The following is a 24708-nucleotide window of genomic DNA, read 5'->3' on the forward strand; positions in this document are numbered from 1 at the left end:
CACACATCTTTGATTGCTGTCAACTCTAGAGACCCGCAGCCAGCTTGTCGGGGATGTCGAGATCTTCTGTCGTACCCAAACCACTGCAATCATGACGGAGATCGCCCCCCGCGAGGTCACTCCGCCTGTCCTCCAACCACCGTCGGCCAAAGAACGGAAATATGACCGGCAACTGCGATTATGGGCTGCCTCAGGACAACGCGCCCTAGAACAATCCCATGTTCTCCTGGTTGTGGGAGACGAGGCCTACGGCTCCAACAGCAGCGTTGCTGGTGCTGAAGCCCTCAAGAACCTCATCCTCCCTAGTGTGGGCAGCTTCACAATTGCAGACTCGGCGACTGTCACTGAAAGAGATTTGGGAATCAACTTCTTCCTCGAGGCGGACAGTCTTCACAAATCAAGAGCGGATGAGATGAGAAGACTGCTTCAGGAGTTGAATCCCGATGTCATAGGCCACGCTATTTCGGCTCCCTTGATGGAATGGCTCCCTGTGCAAGACTCCCTCAAGCCATACAATTTGATTCTTCTCGGGGGTCCTGTGTCTCGGGAACCGCTCGAGAGGATATGTGGTTATGCTTTGGAGAACTCAATACCAGTAATTTACCTCCAGTCGGTCGGGTTCTTTGCCTCCTTCTCAATTCAACTGCCTACAGAATTTCCCATTGTGGATACTCATCCCGATCCTGAAAGTACCCAAGATCTCCGGCTCCTTGCACCCTGGCCTGAACTCGACGCTGAAGTCGATGTTCTTGGGGATCTCTCATCGTTGTCAGATCACGAACATGGCCATATCCCCTACATACTCATTCTCTTACACTACCTCAGACGGTGGAAGCTTGATCACAATGATCAATACCCGTCCTCTTTCAAAGAAAAGACCGAGTTCCGGGACCTCGTCAAGTCGGGCGCAAGAACGAACAATTCTGAGGGCGGAGAAGAGAACTTTGACGAAGCTTGTGCTTCGGTACTCAAGAGTATAACCCCACCACCAATAGGCAGTGGGTGTAAGGAGATGATGGCCATGCTTTCCTGTACCAACCTGACCAAAGACTCTGCAAACTTCTGGGTTGTCGCAAACGCCATTAAACAGTTCTACGACACCCACAACGTTCTACCTCTACCTGGAACTCTGCCAGATATGAAAGCCACCAGTGCAGACTACGTCAAGCTTCAGACTATCTACAAGAGCAAAGCACGAGCTGACGTCGCCGAAGTGACGAGGCTTGTTCGAGAAATCGAAGCATCTCTCTCAAGGACGACTGCACTAGTCCCAGACTCTGAGATTGAAGCCTTTTGCAAGAACGCCTCTCATGTACGCGTCTTGACGAACCAGAACAGAGAAGCCCTTCCTTCGCTCCGCCTGCTGTCCCCAGACATCAAACTCTCTTCCCGGCTTATTTCCATTATCGAAAACGATTGGGAGTCCCTATTCCCTGCGTTCATCGCCCTTAATAATAAAGCCTTTTCGGCAGATGTGTCACTCAATGTACAATCACTGTCATCCGACCCGGAGATCCAGGAGAATATTGCAAATGCGATCGAGGAGATCGAACGTGCAGACGGTGGTGAGCTGCATAACATTTCCAGTATAGCAGGAGGCATGGTTGCGCAGGAGGCGATCAAACTGCTTACGAGGCAGTATGTCCCGGTAGATGGGACTTGTGTTTTTGACGGTATAAAGAGTAAATCCGCAGTCTTTAAGATATGACACTCACATCGAGGAGTCAAAGCCTGGGAAAAAGTACGCAAAAGCGGTTAGACAGATTGAAGATGAAGAGAAATGAGATTGAGGCATGAGAAGCGCCAATTCATGAAAGGTCAAATGTGACGGGACATAATGAGCATGACTGATCAAATGGCTACTGAGAGACAGACGGACGATTTTCAGTCAAAAAGAGATACATGGAGCATTCTCCCTTGAAGTCTGACAGACGGCACGGATCGGTTATTTATACTCGGTACTCGGTACAAGACCGCAGCAGCTCCTCGAGGCTACATGCAATGACCTGACCGGACGGAGTAGAAGCCTCGAGGCCAGACCAGACCAGACCAGACCAGATAAGAACCAAGGAATGCAAATTACATACTTTGAATGTAAATGTAAATGAAACCTTTGTTTGTGAATTGCTTTGTGAATGGAATGGAAAGAATTAATATCACTAGGCACCTATGCTATATAGGTAGGTAGGTAATTACCCATCAGTCACCGCTATGCCATGTCCTGCCGTGTCATGCACAATCCAAAAGGGTTCTCTCTCTCGCTCTCGCCCTCTCTCTAGCTATCTATATACAAAAAGGTGAATGAGGGATCCATGACATCAACCATTAAAACATGCACATGCACATACACATTCAGATGTGTCACCGCGAGCCAGCCAGCCTGTTCAGAAGGGCAGATGGCTCTCGTCCACCCGCGCATGCGGTGCAAAGGGCGGCACAATCGTAGCGTGCGTGGACCAGGGGGGAGGTCGGGGTATCGGGGAAAAGGGGGGAAGCATGCATGCATGAGTGAGATAGACACTTGCAAGGCTTGAACGCGGCAAAGAAAAAAAGTCTTTTGTGGTCCAAGGCTCCAAAACAAAGGTCTGCACGGGGAAATGTTCGACGCTGAAAAAAAAGGGAATAGTAAAGAGGCCTGGCCGCTCGCTGGGGGCGCATACGCTGGAGACACGGACGGGATTAAAAAGCCGGCAGTATCAAAAGCCAGCGAGAAATCATATCGCATCTCTCCACTCGTCGGTCAGTTCCTCTTCCCTGACCATCCTCCTCAGGTCCTTCAGGACAGCCTCCGTGCCCTTTTCGACGACCGTGATCCTCGGGACGCGGAATTTGTTGCCACTGACCTCCAACACCCTCAGTCGGCCCTCTCTTCGTTCCTTGGCGCCCGGGATATTGCCAAACAGGCCCAGCTTTGGCGGGAGGCTTTCAATCTCGTTGTTCCTAATGTCGAGAACCTCGAGTCCGCGCACTGCCTCGACGTCGATCGAGGAGAACCAGTTGTCTGTGGCCAACAGGGTGTTGACGTTCGGCCACCACGCGCGAACCCACGGCACGTGACCTGTCAGGCGGTGGCATGAGATGTTCAACTCCGTCAGAACCGGGGCTTTCAGGTATGTCGTGAGCGCGTCGAGAGAGGTGAGTCCAGTGGAAACAATGTAGAGCGATTTCAGGTTCGGGAGGAACAGTTCGCTCGCCAGGTACTCCGTGGGATGGAGTTGGGGGTTGTGAGAGAGGTCGAGAGATTGGAGGCTGTATTTGAGGGAGGGGTGTGAAAGAAGGTCGGCGGGGAAGGCTGACAGCTCGTTGTTGGAGAGTTTGAGGGTATGGACTTGTGAGGATAAGTCGATTTCAGAAACAGAAATGGTGGTAAGGGAGAGGGACGAAAGATCGAGAGTCCCATTGGAAGGTCTGTAACGGTACTCTGCCTTGGAGTCGAGGCTGCTAAGGTTGTCGCTCGGCTCCACACCAGTCGTCTCAGAGTGGTCCAGCTCAAGCTTCTTCTCGAGGTCCGTCTTGAGCTCAGAAGCAGTCATGGTGAGGTATTTCTTTTCACGAAGTGGATTGCCAACAATGTTGAGGCTCGACAGGTTGCCCATCGTCGCGATCTCAGGCAAAATGAGCCGGATGTTGTTGTTGCCAAAATCTGCAGCCTTCAGGTTTTCAAGCTGCGCAAATTCAGAGGGAATCTCTTTCAACTGGTTGTCCGATACGTCCAAGGTGTTAAGTTGGCTGCAATTCGCTAAGCATGTGAGGACGGTGATCTTGTTTCCCTTTAGGGCAAGGGAACGCAGGTTGGGGAGATCTGGGGTACTTTCGCTGTCGGAGAGCTCCTCCAGCTCGTTGAAGGATGCGTCCAAGATACGCAGGTCGCGGAGGGCTAGCGCACTGGACAATAAGGTTCCCGAAATGCGGTTTCGCGAAACGTTGAGTTCGACCAGACTTGAGGTAGGTAGACTCTCCCAAGGAATTGTTGAAAGTTTATTGCCAGAGATGTTCAAGACCTTCAAGTTTGGGAGCAGTGAAAGCCCTTCCGCGCCAAAACTCTGGATTTTATTGCCATGCAAGTCCAGAACTTGCAGTTGTTCGCTCATACGTCCACCCAGTTCCAACGTGCCTTCGATGACATTTTCCGCGAGGATGAGCTCCTTTAGGTTGGGAATCTGGCCGATAACCTCAAGGGCATTGTTGCCAAATTTGTTGCCAGCCAAGTTCAACACTTGGAGTCTTTCCAGCTTTCGCAGCCCGGTTGGTAGTTGATGCAATCGGTTCCTGCGCAGGTCCAATGTTTCGAGGCCGCCAAATTGACCCCTGTTCACTTCGTCGTCAGCTAGGTCCGAGTCGGCAAAATCAGGAAAAATGTCGTCTCCCAATTCCTCCAGTTCGTTGTCTGCAGCATTGAGTTTTATTAAATCCACCATCTCAGCCCAATTCGTCATGCTGTTCTCTGATTCATACATTTTCATCACTTCTGAAGGCATCTGCTTCAATTTCATTGCCGCAATATTCAATTGACCAGACGTCACGGCTTGTTGTATTCGTTTTCGTAAGAGACCTTTATTGTCGCCGCTTGAAAGTGCACTTTCATCGACAAAGTCCAAAGGCCAGTCGCCAGGTCCAGCTGACGGGGCGCTTGGTGTCCCGGCACTCTCGCGAGTTTTTCTTTTTGCAGCCTTTGCCTTTGCAATCGTTTCTCGTAACGCGGCCGATGATTTTGCCGAGTTCATTGCCTGGGCTTCTTGCGCCGCAGCGGTATCTTGCTGGGGCGGGGCGGCTTTTTTGGCTTTTGTTGCGGGTTTGGTGGGAGAAGTCGACGGCGCGAGAGTGTTCTCGCCTCTTGATCTAGGCTTGAGAAGTGCTGGCGACAATTCAACGCCGGAAACTGCCAGCTTCCCACTGGGCCGCGGTGGGGGAGAAGGGGCGTTGAAAAGGGATGAAAGAGACTGCTTTGACGCTGGCGTAGGTGACATTGTCCCCCGGTCCCCATATGTTGGCCGATGTTTCAAGGTTTGAGCTGACAGCTTTGATGGTGGCACTCCAGGAGATTCCTTATGAGGGACACCGAAAGTTGAACTGGAGGATCGCCTAGATTCTCGAAGTGGCTTTGCAATCCGTGATCGCTGACCTTTGACGAACGCCTTTGGGGGTGTGTAGATTTCGCCGGGGGAGACGACCGGAGGAAGGGCCATCAAGTCCTTCGTCGGCGAGATCCTCCCGGGAGGTCGAAACGGTTTCTTGATGGGTGAATCAGGTCGAGGTACCATTGACAAAGGAGTTGGAGATATCTGTTGAGGTCGGTGCATATCCTTTGCCCCGGCCGTTGCTACAGTCGAATTCTCATTGCCGTTCTCAAACACGGGATGGTCTTGGTTGGATCCAGGAGGAGTCGTGTCCATGGCTGTCATTTGCACGTCGCGAAGAGCGTCTCTCACGGGCGACTCGCTCCTTGGGGTTACGGGTTTATCCAACCAGCCATATCGAGACCGGATTGACTGATTGACATTCTCTCCGAGGGGCCGCGGAATGTGCGAGGTCTTCCGCACTTCTTCATGGTGCATGTTTGACATAGCTGCTGAGCGAGCCGACAACTTCAGGTTGTCACTCGAGGCCACTGCACGTGGCATTGGGAGTTTGGACAGCCGTGGAAGGGTACCACGCACGGGGATATGGGACCCCTGCTCATTATGGTGGTCCATGCTTTCTCAGAGACGAGATGTTGGTGAGCCTAGTTTCGCTGAGGACATGGGTTCCGATGGGAATATCATCTGGCTCTGGTTGCAGACAACTGCTGGGGGGTACTGTAGAACTCAGAAGCTCAGAGGATATCAGTTTCGAGGAAGCTGAACCCTGTGTAAAAAGGTCCCTGGGATGTTGACATTGGTCAGGGGTGACAGGGTGAGCAGGAAAAAATCCTAGGCTGGTGGTTGTCCTACACGACCGCGCTAGGCCACGCCACGGTGACGCCAATTTGACGCGTCCGGCGCCTCCAGTAGGGCCCAAACCGCGTTCAGTTAAGAGGATGCGCGAATCCCAAGCCTCCAGGTGACACCCCGGCGGCCGTGGTGCCTAAAACTCTACCTACGTACTCCGTTCTGGTCTCTACTGGTCCTTGTAGGGGTTTAGCCTTGGACGGGGTCCGCTCCACCCTGCCTCTTACGCGCACTGTTCCATCGCCAGCTGCTCCAGTGCCTCCAGCGCCGCCGGGTTCCCACTCCACCGTCACCACCACTTCGACCTCGACCTCAACCTCTTCCCAGCCTCTCCTCTACCATCTCTGTCCCTCCTCCCCCTCTCCCTGCCCTCACAATCCTCCTCAAATTCTGTCAAATACCAACCTGCATTCTGTGCATCTTTCTGTCTTTACCCGAATTCTCTAGCTAGAGTTCCAGGCTCGCGCCCTGACCCAGTCTTTCTTTTGTCCGTATTTCACCTCATACTCTCGACATTGAACGCACTGTGCCGAAGCGCTGTTCCGCTTCACCCTATTCCATCTCAGTCGCCAAGGTCGCATCCTCTAAACGGCGGCTTTCTGCGCAACCTGCGCTGCGTGAAGCCGTCATCTACCTATTTCTTGGACAATTGGCACCCAGCTGGCCACCGATTTGGATCATCCGTCTGAGGTCGATAGCGATATGGCGAACTCACCATCCCCCGTGGATGACTCGACAGTTCCAGCTACTCCTCCCTACGTCCGCACTCGCTCCGCAGACAGCATGAACAAATCCTCGTATGCATCCCCTCCACCCATGTCAGCCTCCATGACCCCGCCTCCATCGACACAACCTCCTCGTTTTCAGTCTCCCGTCAATCGCATCAACTCTGCTCCCATCGATGCCCTGCTTGCTTCACCTCCACCAACAGCGATTAGATCGAATGTCCTCAACGCCTTGCCAACACAAGATGCGATCGCGAAAGCAGACATTGAAGAATTGCGAAGCATGGCCACCGATTTGGTCGCAGCAGTGCGAGAAGCGCGAACGTCGGCCGCTCATTTCAAACTGCAACACAGTCTTCTGGCTATGGAGGCGGACCAGGCTGCGCAACGAGCCGAAGTTGAACAACAAATGAGTCGTCGGGAGATCGAGGTTCTCCAAACCGCCGAGTATAGGCACCGTGCGTCAATGCAGTCACGAAACTCGGTTCCTCCACCCCAGCCGCAGATTGAGGCTTTGACCAAAACATGTCAAGCTTTGGAGGAGGAGCGTGACGAAGTAGAGAAGCGCCTGACTCGAGCAAAGAAGCTTGTCGAGTTGCAGAATGATCGAAACGAATTGCTTGAAGAGGAGAATGCCCTGTTGAAGAGGCGAATTCGTGAGAACAGAGAGCACTTCACCAAGTTCAAGTGTCTGTCGCCATCGCACACCACTCCTCGCGACACCTTCACGACTCCCCACCGGAAGCCTGTACCTCGCTTCCCAGAATCTGCACCTGTACCAAACCATTCAAACATTGCTGCCCTTCTAGCCGCAGGTGAAGTACTCAGTGGAGAGTCTCTTAGCGTCCCTTCGACTCCCACGCGAACGCACACCTCCAAATTCAAGCATGGACATACCCGTGGCGCTCATTCTCTGTCGTCACTGCAGACCACACCGATACAAGTCAAACCTGCCACCCATGACGGCTACCCAGGGTCTGTGGTGCCCTTTTCCGCACCCTCTTCCCAGTTGGCCATGGAGTCAGCTGAAAGAGAGCGCCATGACCGAGATAGCACCATTTCCATCTCTGATGTCGAAGAGGGCAACAACGATGACAGCATTCCAGAGTCTCAGGCCAGTTCATTGGCGAGTGATATGTTGCGTCGAAATCCAGGCTCTCAGGAGAGCTTGAGGCTATCTCAAGGTGCAGAGCGCTCAAGTAATCTACTTCAGAGCAAGATATTTGGTACCATCAAGAAACCCGGTCAGCTCAGAAAGCGAGGAGCGAGTTTTGGAGAGTCTGACATCAAGGCGAAGAAGGCGAAGCTTTCTCAAGGAGTTGGACTTGGGATTGGGTCTTGGAGTCAAGCCTGAATGGCAGGTGCAGATGATGGAACGAATGATGATTGGAGATATGCTTGTAATGATACCCTCCCGAATCCGGCGTTAAGATTGGAGGCTACAAATTGGCAGTGTTACAGTAGGAAGGCTCTACCGTGGTAGCTCATGCTCAGTCATATCAATGGAGAACATGCTCAATTTTTATTATGAACGAGTACCAGTCTCGAGAAATGTGGTCTGAACTCGATGGAACAAATCGTGTCCGCTGCACGAAGCAGTCAGTATTCCCAGCCTTGAGGTGGTGCTCATAGAAATTCGCGAGGCTGAGTTCAGAGGCTAGTCCGAAAGTAGAGCGAATATACCACGTGACTACACAAATCTTGGCCCAAATTATCTCTGCCAAGCCTCGAAATTGCATCCTCGCACTCCACCAAAAGTTCGACCTTGACTTTTGTGTGTGTGTGTGTGTGGTGTGCTCGGGATCCCAAAACCTCTTATCCCCTCTCTTCCACAACTCTCCCAAGGGGACACTCCTTTTTTTTCTGTTTCTGTTCGTCCATTTTTTCGATCATCTCGCAACAATGGCGATCAAGCACAACCAGCAACTCCCCAACAACCACTTCCACAAGGACTGGCAGCGCCGCGTCCGCGTGCACTTTGACCAGGCCGGCCGCAAGTCTCGACGCCGAGCAGCTCGTCTGGCCAAAGCCGCTGCCGTTGCCCCCAGACCTGTCGACAAGCTCCGACCCGTCGTGAGGTGTCCTACGATCAAGTACAACCGCCGTGCCCGGGCCGGTCGGGGGTTCACATTGACGGAACTCAAGGTACGATTTTCCCTCCTCATCTCCATCCTACAATTGGGTCTGGTCATCGAAGGGACATGGGATTGAAATAAGGGGAATGTGAGAAAGAGAATGGTTCCGGGAATAAGATACATTTGCACTGCGCCTTCACAAGCCAACCCCACAAAAGCTGGAAATATTTCATTCCCTTTTTGCAACCAAAATCTACCCTCCAATGCCAAAAAAAAGCCCTATGGAAGCCATTTCACTAACATCTTGCCCGCTACACAGGAAGCCGGCATCCCCCGCAAACTGGCACCCACGATCGGCATCGCCGTCGACGCCCGCCGCGTGGACACCAACCAAGAGACCCTGGCGCTCAACGTGTCGCGCTTGAAGGCGTACAAGGCCCGACTGATCCTGTTCCCGCGCAAGTCCGGACAGCACAAGAAACTCGACTCGTCCGAGGCTGACGTCAAGCTGGCGACCGAATCGGCGGAGAACAAGGACGGCAAGATCGCCACGTCGGTGCGGGACGTCATGGCCATCGACGCCGGCGTCGGCCTCAAGCACGGCTTCAGCGAGATCAAGAAGGGCGACCTGCCCGAGGGCGAGGAGGACGCGTACCGGAAGTTGAGACAGGCTCGCAGCGAGGCCCGGTTCGTCGGCGCGCGCGAGAAGCGGGCCAAGGCCAAGGAGGAGGCAGAGGAGGCCAAGAAGAAATAAACAAAGAAGACAAGATCGGGGGGAAAAGAATACCAATTTTCCACCTTTTCTTTTCCCTTCAACTCCTCGACCACTTTGCGACAACAACAACAACAACTACGACAACACTACACCAAGATCTGCACTCGGTGTTCTGTGTCTAGGGCCTATGATATGAACTTACGGTTTGGGGGGCGGAGAGCGCTCGGAGAGATGGGAGAGTGCGCAGAGAGAGAGTGTTCGGCGAGGGATTGCGTTCAAATGGGATGAGAACATGCATTGAGTGGAGGAAAGTCATACCCCCAAAAACATGATTGCCATCATGTGCCATGCGCATGCGAGGCTCGGGCATGAGTCAAACGTGCGAGATCAATACTAGTATCCGGAACCCCCAAAAAAAAACATCGTCGTGTTTCAATTCACAGGAGGTCTTTCCTATCCATTCCCACCTTCGTATGGCTTGACATGGTCCCCGAACATGGATTCCAGGCAGTGCATTGGCGCAATAGAAAAATGAAAAATGAAAATTCAGTGACAGCCGTAAAAGCAACGACGCATTTCCAATCAATAAAGCCCTTGGTTCCTGTAAAAAGGGATCTTGTCAAGCTTTTCATGGGCAAATTTCATTGTTCTGGCTGGTCACGCCTGATAACTCAAACCAGCCCGGACCAACAGCAGACTCTTGAGCCGTGTCCTTCTATTCCTGACATTCACAACCCAACGGTCCTGCTCAGAGCTAGAGGGGTATCTCACAATATTCGTCAATTCATGTCTTCGTGATTCAGCACATCCTCATCCCCTGTCACGCCTTTTTCTTGCCCTTCAGCGTACTGGTAAATTTGAACTCGTCGCTGTCTCCATGGATCAATGTCCAAATGTTCTCGAATGCTCCCTTGACACCAAGCGTTGGGATCAAGCTGCAGAAGACCGTCCTCAATCCAGGCTCTGCTTTCTGGGGAATCCCACAAACAGAGATCTGGATGTCAGATGTAGGTCCGCCAGCCCAGTCAATATTGATGGCCCATGAGAGCATGACCTTCCTCCTGAATTTCTTGCCGCCTGCTGTGGTATTCATTTCTGCGTCGACTGCCGCATTCTGCGTCATATCCAAGTAGCGTGCCAGTTCAATAGCCTTGTCCTGAGTCAGCTGTTGATCCTTTTCTTCTTTGATCTGATGCTCATCATCGGACAAAGAGCTGTTGTATTTGATATCCAGCCACTGGAATACTTTGGCACGTTCAATTGCAGCATTGAACCATCGCCCGATTCCCCAGATCAGTCCACCGACATCAAGCCGGTGTAAAGGATGCTCCAGACGGCCATTAACCCATTTGAAGATCTCGGCTTTCGTTGTCTTGGTACGGCGCGCTCTGCTCATTACTTCCTTCAATTCAATGTGTTCAACCTGGACATTTTCCGCATCAACGACCACTTCAAAAGCGCAGGAGAGTGCATCTGGGAGCCACGGGGGTGGAGCGTCAATTTTCAACAAGTGGACAATCTTCGTACGATCTCTGATTACCTTAGTCTCCGTTCGAGCAGTCAGTTGCAGGTTAGCAGGTGCAAACAACGATAAGTGAGCGGACATTGCTCCGCCGCCATCAGTAGACCCGAGGCCTCGGAGAGATCTGTCCTCCAAGAGTGATTGCTGTAGCATAGAAACAGTTTCCTCGCTCACATTCTTGTCATCAACAAGAGCTGCCTGCAATTTCTCGTTCTCTCCTTCTAATTGCTGTAATTTCCCTCTCAGCGTCTCCAATGTCGATGCTTGTTCTCCACGTGGTTCAGAAGGTGCCTCGATGTCTTCTTGTGCCTCTTCAAGCTCACTTTCTGGTGCTTCCTGCGCATCGTCCTGCCCACTGACGCTCTGTCCGTCGGAGGCTTCATCGATTGGAGGGGCTCTAGGCTTGAGAGGACTGCTTGTGACGGGCATCCGTGATTCATCTCTCCATCTACCTGATCTGCCACTCATCTTTGAGCTCCTTGGGCTGCTGCTGGATGCCAAACCACGAGGCCGTTCCGGTGCAGGGCTCAGACCTAGCTCAACAGGCGTGGGAGGTAGCTCGGGTTCGCCACTCACGCCTCGCGCAACAGGTCTAGCATCCGTGTCTTTTCTAGTGACCAGCTTGGGCAGGATTGATGGTGGAGCAGCCTCTTCACTAGATGCAGATCTCTCCCAGGCTGGATGTTGTGCGGGCTGCCGCTCTTTCAGCGCCGGCCGGTCAATGTCGGTGACTTGGTCTGTTCTTGTGGTCGTGGCCTCCTTGAGCGACGCAGTGGAATCTTGAACCGACAGGTTTTCGTTCGCTTGTGTGGTAGATGGGTCGGGTGCACCGTCGAGGCTCTTCTGGCTAGGAACCTGGGATGCCGTCTTGGGCGGTTCGGGAACATGCTCATGTCTCCCCAGGATTTCGTCCCTCAAGAGCCTTCCCCTTGGTTCGGTGGCTGAGCGGCGGGCAGATCGAGTGATGAGGTGCGGATGGGAACGTGCCAAGGAACTTTTGGTGGGAGAGCGGTAGGAGGCTCTGGTAGGAGTCGTTGGCTGTCCGTTGGCTGCCGAGGTGGCACTCGTTGGCTGCGACAGACTCGGTTCGATCTTTCGTCTCTTTGCCGGAGACTGCAGCATTGTGGGCGCGTCGTTGCCGTCGTGGACGATGTCGCCCGATTGAGGGCTCTGTTTCTGGATTTTGGGGGAGGAGGAAGGCGCGCCCCTGGACGCGACGGGCGGAAACAAGGGTCATTAGTCGTGCTCTAACCTCTTATGGGAAAAATATGATGCCGCCCTGATAATATACATCGACTGGGCCAACTAAGAAGCAATAATTGTGGTCGAGTAAAAGTGGCACCATGAGAGTATCAATTTCGGATTGATCTAACCCGATATTGCTTCTATGTATACACCGCGAGACAGGCAAAGCCGTTGGTGCGAAGAGCACCTTTTATTCCGCAGCGAATGTCCCAGCCATCGAGTGTCAAAGGTATGTTCATTGTATTACACATTATCACTAGTGATGATCATACATCATGTTCATCCCCGACGCCTGCCCATTCTCCTTTTCCAAACACCAGCGCCTGGACCCGTCCGGCTGCGTGAGCCACCCGGCCCAGTACAGCCCGCCTCTCATTTTGACCTTGTCGTCTCTCTCCCTTGGCGCCATGGTTTCGTACCCTTGCATGTCCTCGCGGAGGTGATTGTCCCGATTGCACAGCATCAGCCATACGGTAAGCGGCCTTGTGGGTTCGCACGGCATCATCATTTTCTCGTTCAACGCCCGCCAGCGGAAAATTGCGAAAACGGTCAGCACCATCAGGGCCAGGATGGCCCAGCTGGTGTATATACTGACGAGGAAATCGAGCCAGATCTGGGCAGAGTTGAACGGCACGCCACCGATGGCAATGATCAAAACATCCGACAGAATGGCTACAAAGGCCACAAAAACGTGGAAGAAGTTGCCCCTCCAGAGCGCCTGGAAGATGCTTGTTAGAGGCGTCGAGTTCTGGGACACCAGGATCGTGGCCTCTGGCTTTGAAGACCCCTGGAATAGTCGTCGATAAGGTGTCAGAAGTCGGACTTCTCGCTCCAACTGTTTCCAGCGAATGTCAAGTAGACTGGCAGCTGCTGTGAGGACAAGTTGACTCGTCGGGTTGTGGTTGAAATAGTTGTTGAAGGGATCATCGTGCCCATCCATATAGTACCCTACAAGTACACCGAGAAGTGCTAGAATGCAAAGCAGGAAGATTGTATCGATGAGGAATCTGTTTGAAAGCGTACTTTTGGGGGTGTGCATTTCGCTCTCACCCGGGCGCGGTGTCAGAGCAGAATATTTCGGCTGTTTGGTGTATCTGACTGAGTGCTCTGGCGATTGTTCAGGCGCCTTTACAATCCCATACCTGATATAACCCGTCGTTGTCTGATGTTGGCGCAGCATGTATCTGTAAGGTTTGAGGATTTGTTTCGCGGACGAACGGCTCGATCTTTGGTCAATTTTCCGCAAGTCCTCCATGAAGTCTTCGCTGTTGAGGAGTGAAGCCATTGTAGCAATCGAGGACGGATTGGAGAATACCCCACTGCGACGGCGACTAGACAGTGCGATGACTAGAAGAATGATGACCCCAATAAGAGCAAGGATCGCTTGAAGAGCTCTCGCATAGTCGACCTTGAGGTACCACATGGGATTGCACCGTTCCACAATGAGCGTGGGGCTCCTGCACCATGCAATCGCTCTCACAGTCGTAGATTGAGTTGCAATGGCAGGAAGAGCGCTCAGGCAAAGGTAGACGACACCAACCAGGGTGACAACAGGATGACATAGAAACATGTTCCATATATCCTCAATCGACAGACTGGTGGCCAGATAGTCGGCCAAAAGGGATTCCGTGGCAGAGGCACCCTTCTCCCGGGACAGGAGATGAAATGGCTCCATCATCTTGGTAGAAGTGAATACAATGGCCCAAATCAGCTTGAGGACGACTGCTACCAGGACAGGTAGGTATATGGCGCGAAAGTATTGAAGGTTGCTCACGGCCAGGCCAAGCTCGACCTCATTTGCCCTCTGATGATCGGGAGGAGTGGTTGGGACAGAGGTACTTTCGGCGAGGACTGTCGGGGCTATGGTGCCACTGTAGGAGGTCAACGTTGCGGTGATGGTTGATAGACTGCCAGAAGCGTCGAGGACTGTTTCAGTCATTACAGCGACGCCGTATGTCTCTGTTGCCACGGCCGTTACTGTATTGCCCGACGCATCCTCCGTGGTGTAGGTAATCAATGCAGTGAGTTGTTGGTAGCTTGTTTTGGCCGATGATGGTGGGGTGGATGCTGTGTAGATTTGTCCAGAAGACAACCCGAATATTCCGAAAGAGCTGGTTTGAGATGCAGAGTCAACGTCTGTAGTGCTTACGGTCCCCAAACCAGTCAATGCTATAGGTGTCGTGGTGTGCGTACGTGAAGTCGCGCTGTTAGAGGGCACAGTATAGGGATTAGTGGATTTTGTCGTCGTCGATTGTTTTACATATCCCGTGGTCGTCTCGTACCAGGTGGTGGTGGTGCTGGTTGTCCCTTTCCCTGAGGCACTAGTAGCAGCCGTAGACTGCGCTATATATGCAGTGGTGCTGCTGCTCACCTTCAATGGGGTGGCAGAAGTCCCAGGCGAGGTGGTTGATGGGACGATGTATGGAGTAGTGCCGCTCCCCACCGTCGTTGTAGCCATCATCGGGGTAGTGCTTGTACTCTGGGATTGCACAATGTAGGGAGTCGTGCCGCTGGTCATGACGGGTGTTGCAGAGATGTCGGGGTCGGTTGCTGATTGCGCAATATACGCACCAGTGCTGCTCGTGGTGGTCATGGTTGTCGTCACTCCGCCAGATGTTTTTGTTGGACTGGTGACGGGTGCGACGTATGCTGTCGAGACGGTCGATGGTATTGTTGGCGTCTGGCTGGTGATGGGATTGATATATGCTGTTGTGGAAGACGAAACTGGGAGCATGGTGGAAGTGATTGATGTAGAGGATGGACCCGAAGCTGATGTCGTCGCTGGGTCAATGTAGACACCACTCGAGGTGCTCACAGTCAGTGCTTGCGTGGACGTAGAAGAGCTCGAGTCGTCGATTACTGTTGTACTTATTGCGGTTGTTGGCGAGCTTGAAACCCCTGCGTCCTGCCTCTTCAGCCTTCTGTGATTCTGTTGCTGGTCCTTCTCTTCCAGCGTCAAGCCAGAGCGAACGCCATACTCCAGCACGGCAATACAAGCCAGTATGATCAGGAAGATCAGGGTCAAAGCAGGCCATCTGGTCGAGAATGGCGTATAGTATTTGGGGGCTTTCAATTGTTTCTTTGGTGGAGAGCCTTGTCTTCTGTCAGCCTTGTTTTCGTGAATCGAATAACCAGACCTACTCCAGGCAGCCTCTGACACCACCGCATACTTTCCGTGGCTCTCTTCATGCCTGAACATGGTGGATAGGGCGGGCGAAGACAGTCAATGCTCATGACACTTGAGCCAGATGATGACCTGGACATCTTAACAATGTCTGGCATGGCTGGCAGCACATGGACCGTATTTGCGGCCACACTACTTCCTGCAAGGGTCCCCAGGGACTTCTCTTGAGAGTTTGACATGGACAATTGTGCCGTCGTGCATTCACGGCTGAAAAGTAGTAGCGAAGCCAACAAGCGAACACGGAGTTCTAGTTACTAACGTTACCACTTTGGGCAAGAGCAGTATACCAAAGTTCAAAGGTCTCGACCTCGGGCTAGTCGAGGCGGGCCCTGTTCTAGATCGTGATTCGTAGATTGTAGGTGTACTTCGCAAACCTAGAATAGAATCAAGACATTGCTCCGTGAACAAGGCATTGCGCGGATCTGGTCTTGTTCTACACAAGCTCAACCAAGAACCCTCTCGCTAGAGAAGATTCTGCCTTACCCAGAATGCCTTGAGACTCTTCCAGTGGGGGCGGATACAATGGATCCGTTGATAACGAAGGCAGCCCTCTATTACCCCGTACCCCGTACCCACTGGTGTATTTCTTCTCAGCCTGATTGACGCATCCCTCCACCTGTCGGTAGGGCTGTGCCAGGAGTTTGCCACCAATGCTCATGTAGTGTGGGTGGAGTGCCGACACGTTATCATGTCGGCCAAAAAGTCAGCCCGTGCAATTGGACGTGTGGTATTCGTGTTTGCATGCAGCTCGTCACCTCTATCACGCTCAATCCGTATTCCTAGCTTCTTCTCTTGTAGGGATTAGCAACGGCCAGCCAACTGCACCCTTCGCTCCAGAATTGTTGGCATCCTTGCGCTTGCCGGTGTCTGAATGGGAGATAGGACTCTGACAAGTGCAAAACCTTCTCCCAATCCTCTTCATTTGTCGATATTGCACTTCCGCGAAGCTGTTCGATGTACCACAAGCGAAGCGATGTCTCGCGGCTGACGAAGCCACCGACAATTGTTGCCCAGAGCATTGTATCAGGGGACGTCTGCCAATAATCCCGCTTATCACACTCGTCAAGTAACAGCATCAGCCGCCGTGAGCCAGTTTGGTGGAAGGCACCAACAACAGGCAAGGGTTCGAGGCACTCGACTAGAAAGACTATGACAGCAACCCGACAGAGACTGAACAGGAGATCCTCGCCACTCGGCAACGACAGTGCCTGGTGCTGCAAGATGCGCCACGCCGCAACTAGTTGCCCAAAATCTATGCTAGGACCAGAGCCTTTCAGAAAAGTGTCGTAAGCATCAAGTAAGGCATCAACGTCCTCGATCATGGTTAGGAGCCGTCGGCCAAGGTGTCTGCCCCTTAAGAAGCGAAATCCCTGGCATGAATTGCTCTTGTCTGGTTTGCGGCACTGGCGAAGAGCCTCCAGTACGGGGCTTGGAGGGAAGAAGAGCGGGAAAGCAGGTGCTCTGAGGACCGAGAGCGAATCAACAATGTCAATCCTAACTTGTGAGCAAGCACCCAACGCATGGTGGAATATTACGCACGTCATGATGATGCCGGCTAAGGAGTCAATCCCGAGTTTGTGCAATCCACCCCTTTGTTTCACAAGGGAGAATAGCGCTTGGAAATGAGTCGGTTCCCAGACTTTGCTGCCGTAATACTCGTAGTCTCTCAACTGCTGTGAGCCTACCAGAGTGCGACCTTGCAGGTCGTTAGGAGGGCCGTGAATGGTTAGTATGGCAATTGCGAGGAGCATGGCATCCCCATGTTGCCCGTTTGGCTTGAGCATGGCCTCTCGAAGTTGTCTCAAAGTTTCATGGTAGAAATTGATGCGATGGAATTTTGCCACGGAGTCTTGAGTGCCGAAGAAATAGCGATAGGAAGACCCCGCGTAGGTGATTGCCGGCACCAGGTAGGGGGACTCAAGCGCATATTTTACCGTGACGGACCGCCATCTGTCGATGTCTTGTTTTCTGCTGGACAACGCAAAGCACGGCCATTGATCGATAATGGCTGTAAATCAGATCGAGACTGCGGATGTAGAAGACGACAAACATACCGGATTGAAACATCTCCTGCGCATGCGTAGATAGATTGTTCACAAAAAAGACATCGAAGGGATCGAACCGGCTCCCACTGAGATCTACTCGAGGCACTGGAGTTGTCGAGAGGGGAGAGTGGTCCGCAGGGACAAGGCGAGTTTGCGACCGTGGCAATCTCTTCCTCTGTCCACGTTGATGTGCCACACTAGCAGCATGTTGATGTTGGCGACGCACTTGCTCTTTCTTCTTCCACTCTGAGGGCTTGCCAGTGCTATGGATAAAGGGGGTTTTTGGATGCTCTAGGTTGTGTGCCATTCGCAGGAGTTCATGCAAGGGACAGAGAGGTCTTTGCAGGAGAGAATGGTGCTTGCATTGCAGTAAGGCTGGTATGTATCTGTTGCTATTTTCAGGCTGGAACTGCAGAAGCTACATGTCCAGGACGCCAGTGGGCTGGATATGATGATTGCCTACCGGTAGGCACCTCAGCGTCAGGCCGACTTTCCCTGTGGCTTGAATCCGCCATGGTGGTGGCGCCAAGGTCGTGAGCTTCGTCCAGGTTGAAGTGGAAGCGGTGGTTTCTGTGGGAGTTTCTCCTGAAACCGCCCTTTGCCAAGGAAGCCTCACTGCTCTAGTTTTGCTGTTATTGGCCCAATTGGGCTGTTTGCGGAGCTTGCAAGTCTTCCATCCGAAGAGCCAAGTGGGGTGGCCTTGGCCCTAGCAGGAACGTCATTGACTGATATGGTTGGTCATCGCTAGTTCTTTCCCCGGATGGCTCAAATGGATCAAGCAGCGGCTGCCAAGATGGCCTATTTCTCGATCACTTTGCGGTCTGTACAAGACACAGCAGAAGGCTCTCCAAAGATGGCGTGTTAAGAGTGGTTGAACATGCGAAGTCTTGTAATGTTCAAGCCTTGTGCAGTAGTAGAGGGCTGATGCCTGTGCCAAGATAGGGCACGGTGTAGGGTTTGTTTTTGCGCCCCAAGGATCCAAGCACAGGGTACGATTATGTTTGTCTGTTTCCTCCTCACATTTTTGCAGCCCCTGTAGAGGTGTAAACTATTCTGTGATTATGTTTTATATTTTGCAGAATGGCTAGACCAAGCTCCAAGACTGGGGGCCATTGATGTAGACAGCCACTGGTGCCCATTCTACCATTCTCAAGGAGCTGGTATCCCCTGTTTATCCATGCTCGCCGCCTTATTCTCGTTTTTGTCGAACACACACAGGCCTGACACAGCGCAACCAGACAACCGGGTCCGTGATCTCAATTCGTCAGAAGGGTTTCCAGATCGGTCGTCGTTGGCATTAAATTGTCAAATGCTGGACGGTCAAAGGGCGAGGTAAAAGCAGCGGCAGACACACTTCAAAGAGGGGCTGCTTGTGTGGGGGCCCCACCAATGACGATTTGTCCGAATGGCATTACTTAGACATTCGCGATGATGGTCGTGACTGCCAAACTGTGCTGAATGACGGATAGTCACGTTTCTTACTGATTGTCCAGTCTCTACGTCATCATGGCGAACGAGATGTGCAACCCGGCACGAAGGACTTCAATTGGCAAAGGCGATGGAAGTCTTCGCCGAGGCCCTCCCAATAAAGCTTTGCTAAACACCCTCTCTGGCTAACTTCCCATCTTGTTGGGAGAAATTCACACACGTTTCAACGTTTCACGAAACCCACGTTCAGACCGACTCCAGGTCCGCTCAAAGATATCTTTGCACGCCCCCCCATACTTCGGTCTCTCAGAGCTAGATTCCCTTCCGAGGACATGTCATACCTGACTCGGGCATCAGCTCCCTTGCGGAGTGCTGGAAGAACAGTCTCTATCAGGTCAACTGCGGCCATCCACACCTCGTCGGCGCGTTTGGCGTTGAGTGAAGACCATGCTCGTATGTTTCTCGACCCTCTATTATTGACGACTGCGGTCTGCTAACCGGGGAAACGACCACAGACAACGAAGGACGAGCTGCCGACATTGAACGCCACAAATCCGACAGCGTCGAGAAAGCCAAGACTGGTCGAGGGGAATGGAAGCCCGAGCTGGCCTCTTCAAGCGAACAGGCTACACGTGGTGACAAACATAACCTGACAATGGAGCAAATGCAAAAGTTGGCCAAGGAGAAGGGCGAGCAGGAGGGAAAAGAAAAATAAAATGAGGTGGACGGGAAGAGCCACAAGGGTCAAGTGGTGGAGGTGAATACTGTATTACGAGGCCGAGTTCGAGTTCGATGCCTCGCGAGGGAAAAGAGAAAAGATCGTTCAGCTGGTCGTAGAGAGTCCAAACTGCGACATCAAAAAGTGAGAGAGTTGAAGTCTTCTGGAGAGGCAAAGCAGAACCACATCATCCAAACCCAACAGACGAGCGCTCTGGCGTCGATAATTTGTACATATTGACTTTCAACAATGTCCCAGAATTAAAAAAACTTCTCCATCCTGACACTGCATCTTGAACTGAATCCGTTTTATGATCATATTTCCAAAATGGTTGCATCAATCCGTGATCTGATGACCAGTCTTACCATCGTAGATATTACCCAGGCATCATACCTACATATCTAGCTGTGTATCTACAGCAATATACGAGTAGTTGGTCCAACCCTTCGTCAATCCCGTCATCAATCGTCCGTCGTTAGAGCATGTACCTGAAACCCGAACCACCCTCGCCGCCTCCAATCTTTCTCGCTCCACCAATCAACGTCTCTTGGGCGTCTTCGTCTCCTCCGGGTCCGGCCCCCGTGTCCTCGTCCTCTTTACTACTCACCATCTCATACTCCCCGCCCAGCCCGGGCTCCTTGTTCGCAAACCCATTCCTCCTGTTCTCGCGCTGCAGCACCAGTCTCAATACCCCGGCTAAACCGGCGACGCCGACGGCCATGAACGCGGCACATACAGCCATGCCTTGAACGTACAGAGGGCCCTGGCTCTTGGGGAACAAATGCACCCCGATCAGCGGGCCGCACTGACCGATGACGTTCAGAATGGTCAGGCCGGTGCCCTTCCCCGTGGCTGTGGCTTGGTTGTTCAGCGTCCACGTGATGATGAGGGTGACGGAGGAGAAGAGTCCCATCGCCGCCCCGTACACGCTCACGTAGCGGATTGTGATACTCCCAGCCTCCCCCAGGGACTCGTGCAAGTATCCCGCGATGGCGATCCCGGCGTACGAGATGGCGCTGAGCAGAGAGACACCCATGAGAAACAGGGACCTCGAGTCGTGGATTTTATCGCTGTATTTCCCCACCAAAAGGACAAAGAAGAAGGCGAACAGGTACGGCGGAGCGGCTAGGGCCTGGGAGGTCAGAGGGGAAAACGACATGCTGTTGATAATGGTAGGTAGGAAGACCGGGAGGGAGCTGAATGAGACGTTCACGCTGAGGAACATGAGGGCTGTCAGGTACGATTTTGGATCGAGGATTGTGGTGACGATTTCTTTGGCGTTGATCCGTTGGGCCAATGACATGGTCCCCGAGGCGTGGGATGGCTCGTGAGAGTGAGATCCATGACTGTCTTCGGCTCGTAGTCTCATGACCGCCACTTTCCTCTCCCGCGCCGTCAAATACCGGGCCTTCGATGGCGAGTCTGGAATCCAATACCACGCTGCCACGGCCGTGATGATGGACGGAAACCCTTCAACTAAGAACAACGCCCTCCAGGGGGCAATAGGTCCATTCTGGCTCAGCTTGACAATCACCCATGCTAGGGACCCGGCGAAGCTTGTCGCCAGCGGCGCAGCGGAGATTTGCAGTCCGACTCGGTAGGCCAGTTCGGAGCGCTTGTAAAAGTACGTCATGTAGAAGGGGACACCCGGTCCAAAGGCGGCTTCTGTGATGCCCAGGATACCACGGAGGACGAGCAATTGGCCAAACGATGTGGTCAGACTTTGTAGACTCGCAACGAGGCCCCATGACAGCACACACAGTGGTATGTAGATGTGAGCGGGAAGTATCCGGTAAAGCAAGATCATCCACTCAAATCCAATATACGTGATATAGAATGCCGTGAGGAGCCAGTCGTACTGCGCCGACGAGAGAGAAAGGTCCTTTTCCAACCCCGCGATTCGAGCGTTGCCGATATTAGAGCGGTCCAGGAAGCTCAGCATGTAGAGAAAGCCCAGGAAGAAGACCAATTTGCGGTCCAGCTTGCGCACCAGAGCCGTCTCTTCCTCGACTGTGTAATCTTTGGAGTGTGTTACGGTCCTCCGCAAGCGACGTTTGGAATATCCATCATCTTCCTCGTCCGAGTCGCTGTCTCTGTCAGAGAACTCATCCTCTGTCCCTACATCTTCTGTCTGTGGAGGAGCGTGGTGCAGTTTTCGCAGCTCGACGCCCTCTGACTCGATCTCGCGAGACGTACGAGTCTGCGCAACGGATGTGTCGTCGCGAATAGCCTCTGGGCCGGGGATTGCAGAGGCTAGGGTATGTCTTGAGCTCAAAGGTCGCTCGTTGGGTGTGGTAGCCGACGAGGACATGACTGTGCACGCAGTGGCACCAGCGCTGCTATCGCATAGGCTTGTTTGGGTGCTTGGGAGTCTCCATTGGATGTGAAACGAGTCAAATCAGGCTTCCGGGGCTTCAGGACGCCTGCACTGGAACATGTCGGCTTGTGTGGTTTGTTGATTTCTACCACTGTGCCTCGTACCTCGTAGCAACTTTGGAGTGGTACGAGTAGCTAGTCCTTCGTAGCTCTGGGTGTAGCTCTGGCTTGTGGTGTCAGCGTTATCGGTGAGGGCTGCGGGGGATCATCGGCCATTTGCCGTCTGCCGAGTCCCTGGAGAAGCCCAGGGAAAGTCTTCCGGAGGGGCTCAGAATGCTGTTCCTCATCCTGCCGGTGCCAGCCTTGTGAAGGTCTGGATTGTGTACTTGGTATACCACTCTTGTACCGAGTATAGCGGGAAGTATCTACCTTGTGCTGCGTCATCCGTCCACCATAGGCTCATCACGCGGCACCGAGGAGATTCTTTGGCGTTGAACCGCACTACTACTTCCACACCTTTAGAAAAAGGAGACACCGTCTTGTCCCCTAATGGTGGGCCTGAACTGAATCTCGGAGCAAAATTTCCCGTCGCATTTCGTTTCTCCACATTTTGAGATGATCTTGCCAGGTACCAGGGGATGAGCAGGGACGAGTATGAGCCAATGTGATCATCAAGCAGCTTCCTCTGACTATCACCCGGTTCTCCTCGTCCAGAATAACCTCACTACTATTCACGTATAGACAGGAATGAGACCAATGCTCGTGTTCTCGCACGAATCGACAGCTCGAATGTCTTGCCCTCCCCTTCTCCTGCTCTTGGTTTCAGCTCCTGTTCCAAGTACCCAGGCAAGCCTCTCATTTACTACCCCAGGCGAATGTTACCTGGCCAGCTCGGGTATCGACTGTTGGCTTTCGCCTGGGAACGGCGCCAACGGGGAGTCAAATTATTAATAAGGCCCTCCAGACTAGCCTCTGTGGCCTGCCTGGCAATCCAGGGCGTGCCAGGGGAAAAGTATCGTATTGTCGCGCAGCCAATTTCCCAAACCGATGAAACACGGGGTCGAAAGCGGAGGCCGTGAGGCTGAGCGAAAAACTCAACCGCCATCGACTACTACGACATGGTGGACATGCCACCACAGACTCCTGTCTAGAACCTTTTATTCTGCTTTGCTCCGCCTCTTTGAAAAAGAACTTGAAGGTTTCTCCTTCTTTACACTCGTTTTGGTCATTACTTCTCACACCACCTCCAGCTGGCCTGTTGTTTGGGAGTTTGTCATTCCTCGTCACTCACTTGCTCGAGACGTATATCCGTGCTCACTACAGTCACTCTTTACGGCCTTTTCTACGACTTGCACGCCTTGCAGGTAAATTGAAATCGAAATCTTTGCAAAGAGACGTCGAACCGATTCAAAAATGCCTTCGCTCTCTACTTCGCTCTTCGCCGCCGGCCTGGCAACCTTGGCCCAGGCATTTACCGCCCCTGGTGCACAAACCTGGGGCCCTCTGCTCACCCCAGATGTGTCATCTGTATGTCTTTTTCATCACGTCTGAGGGCGTAGTTGGGGATTGGGATCTGACAAGATAATGCAGCCAGTCACTCAAGGCGAACAATTCACTGTGACCTGGGATCCTGAGAAGCACCCAACCGACGGCGTCACTGTCAGTCTCGTTCTCTGCCACGGACCCAGCACCAACTGCGTACTCCAAGACACGGCCATTGCGGAGGGACTTCCGGCGGCACAGAAGTCCTTTGATTGGGACGTTCCTTGCGACTTGGAGGCCGGCACTCAGAACACTCCGACCGGATATGGCATGCTGGTCATCGTAGACGGCACGGGAGAATTCCAATGTAAGAAGACCCAGAACAACCCCCCCCCCTTTTCGGCGAATCGCATCGTCTCCCGGTTCAAATTCATCACAAAAGACATGGAAGCGAACAAAACAGGCTGACATTTCCGGCGTGACACAATAGATTCGACTCAATTCTCCGTCCTCGAGGGCAAGAGCTGCTCTGGCTCCGGGTCCAGCTCCAGTTCCAGCTCCGGCCCGAGCTCTTCCTCTTCCAAGAACTCCGTCTCCGCAACCACCGTCACCGGCACCTCCATCATCCTAGGACCCCCGGCATACCAGACCGGCACCAACACGTGGGGCGCATCGGGCAACTCGTCGTGGGCCACCACCGCGACCCCGACCGGCAGCAACGGCTGGAACGGCGGCGCGACATCCACCCCCGTCTCCTCGGGCTGGGGCAGCTACAGCACCCTCCCCGGCACCACCATCATCTCTACGGAGAGCACCCTGACCAGCGCGCCCAGCGGTGGCTCGACCGTCGCAGCCGAGAGCACCGGAACCGCCTCGGGCCCCGCCGCCAGCGCATCCGCCTTTGACGGCGGCGCCGGACGAGTCGGCTACAGCGCCGCAGGCCTGGTCATTGCAGGCGCCGTCGCTGTTCTCGCTCTGTAAAAAGGGCGAAACGAGATCCTGAGAGTTGTGTAAGGGAGGGAACGATGGAGAGCTGTCGAAAGAGTCATTTGGGATGTGTGCGTGTGTGTATGTGTATGTTAATTCTCGTGGCATCACCACACCCAAGGCATTGCATTGCATTCAGGTAAATCATTGGTACCTAAGTAATCGTGCAAAACAATGTCCCTTTGTGCCTGCTCTTCTTTTTTCAATTACCCAAAGCAAGCTAGCTGTGCATCTGTGCGTGCGTGCGTGTGTGTATGTGTGTGTGTGTGTGTGTGTGTGTGTGTGAGTTGTCTTATATACACATCTCCGAGCCAACGAGTAGAGGAATGCTGTCATGTG

At 53.0% G+C, this 24708-nt stretch overlaps 8 protein-coding genes across 8 annotated transcripts; 4 read left to right on the plus strand and 4 right to left on the minus strand.

Moving 5' to 3' along the window:
• Positions 1-91: 91 nt before the first annotated feature.
• Positions 92-1708, plus strand: AYO20_03660 (hypothetical protein; the record flags this gene model as incomplete). The annotated part of the gene is made up of 1 exon (XM_022641960.1): positions 92-1708. The coding sequence occupies one exon, from the start codon at positions 92-94 to the stop codon at positions 1706-1708; it is 1617 nt and encodes a 538-aa protein (XP_022502193.1).
• Positions 1709-2714: 1006 nt separating this feature from the next.
• Positions 2715-5564, minus strand: AYO20_03661 (hypothetical protein; the record flags this gene model as incomplete). Its single annotated transcript, XM_022641961.1, has 1 exon — positions 2715-5564. One exon carries the CDS (start codon positions 5562-5564, stop codon positions 2715-2717), a length of 2850 nt encoding a protein of 949 aa, XP_022502194.1.
• Positions 5565-6629: 1065 nt separating this feature from the next.
• On the plus strand, positions 6630-8006 carry AYO20_03662 (hypothetical protein; the record flags this gene model as incomplete). The annotated part of the gene is made up of 1 exon (XM_022641962.1): positions 6630-8006. The coding sequence occupies one exon, from the start codon at positions 6630-6632 to the stop codon at positions 8004-8006; it is 1377 nt and encodes a 458-aa protein (XP_022502195.1).
• A 548-nt stretch (positions 8007-8554) lies between these two features.
• On the plus strand, positions 8555-9481 carry AYO20_03663 (hypothetical protein; the record flags this gene model as incomplete). The annotated part of the gene is made up of 2 exons (XM_022641963.1): positions 8555-8797; positions 9047-9481. The coding sequence occupies 2 exons, from the start codon at positions 8555-8557 to the stop codon at positions 9479-9481; spliced, it is 678 nt and encodes a 225-aa protein (XP_022502196.1).
• A 781-nt stretch (positions 9482-10262) lies between these two features.
• AYO20_03664 (hypothetical protein) lies at positions 10263-15408 on the minus strand (the record flags this gene model as incomplete). The annotated part of the gene is made up of 4 exons (XM_022641964.1): positions 10263-12171; positions 12482-14276; positions 14359-14413; positions 14470-15408. 4 exons carry the CDS (start codon positions 15406-15408, stop codon positions 10263-10265), a joined length of 4698 nt encoding a protein of 1565 aa, XP_022502197.1.
• A 764-nt stretch (positions 15409-16172) lies between these two features.
• Positions 16173-17745, minus strand: AYO20_03665 (hypothetical protein; the record flags this gene model as incomplete). The annotated part of the gene is made up of 2 exons (XM_022641965.1): positions 16173-17401; positions 17448-17745. The coding sequence occupies 2 exons, from the start codon at positions 17743-17745 to the stop codon at positions 16173-16175; spliced, it is 1527 nt and encodes a 508-aa protein (XP_022502198.1).
• Positions 17746-20059: 2314 nt separating this feature from the next.
• AYO20_03666 (hypothetical protein) lies at positions 20060-21895 on the minus strand (the record flags this gene model as incomplete). The annotated part of the gene is made up of 1 exon (XM_022641966.1): positions 20060-21895. One exon carries the CDS (start codon positions 21893-21895, stop codon positions 20060-20062), a length of 1836 nt encoding a protein of 611 aa, XP_022502199.1.
• A 1418-nt stretch (positions 21896-23313) lies between these two features.
• Positions 23314-24363, plus strand: AYO20_03667 (hypothetical protein; the record flags this gene model as incomplete). Its single annotated transcript, XM_022641967.1, has 3 exons — positions 23314-23427; positions 23491-23749; positions 23873-24363. 3 exons carry the CDS (start codon positions 23314-23316, stop codon positions 24361-24363), a joined length of 864 nt encoding a protein of 287 aa, XP_022502200.1.
• Positions 24364-24708: the final 345 nt, after the last annotated feature.

This window comes from Fonsecaea nubica (assembly GCF_001646965.1).
Source record: "Fonsecaea nubica strain CBS 269.64 chromosome Unknown Scaff17, whole genome shotgun sequence".
NCBI classification, from domain to species: Eukaryota; Fungi; Ascomycota; class Eurotiomycetes; order Chaetothyriales; family Herpotrichiellaceae; genus Fonsecaea; species Fonsecaea nubica.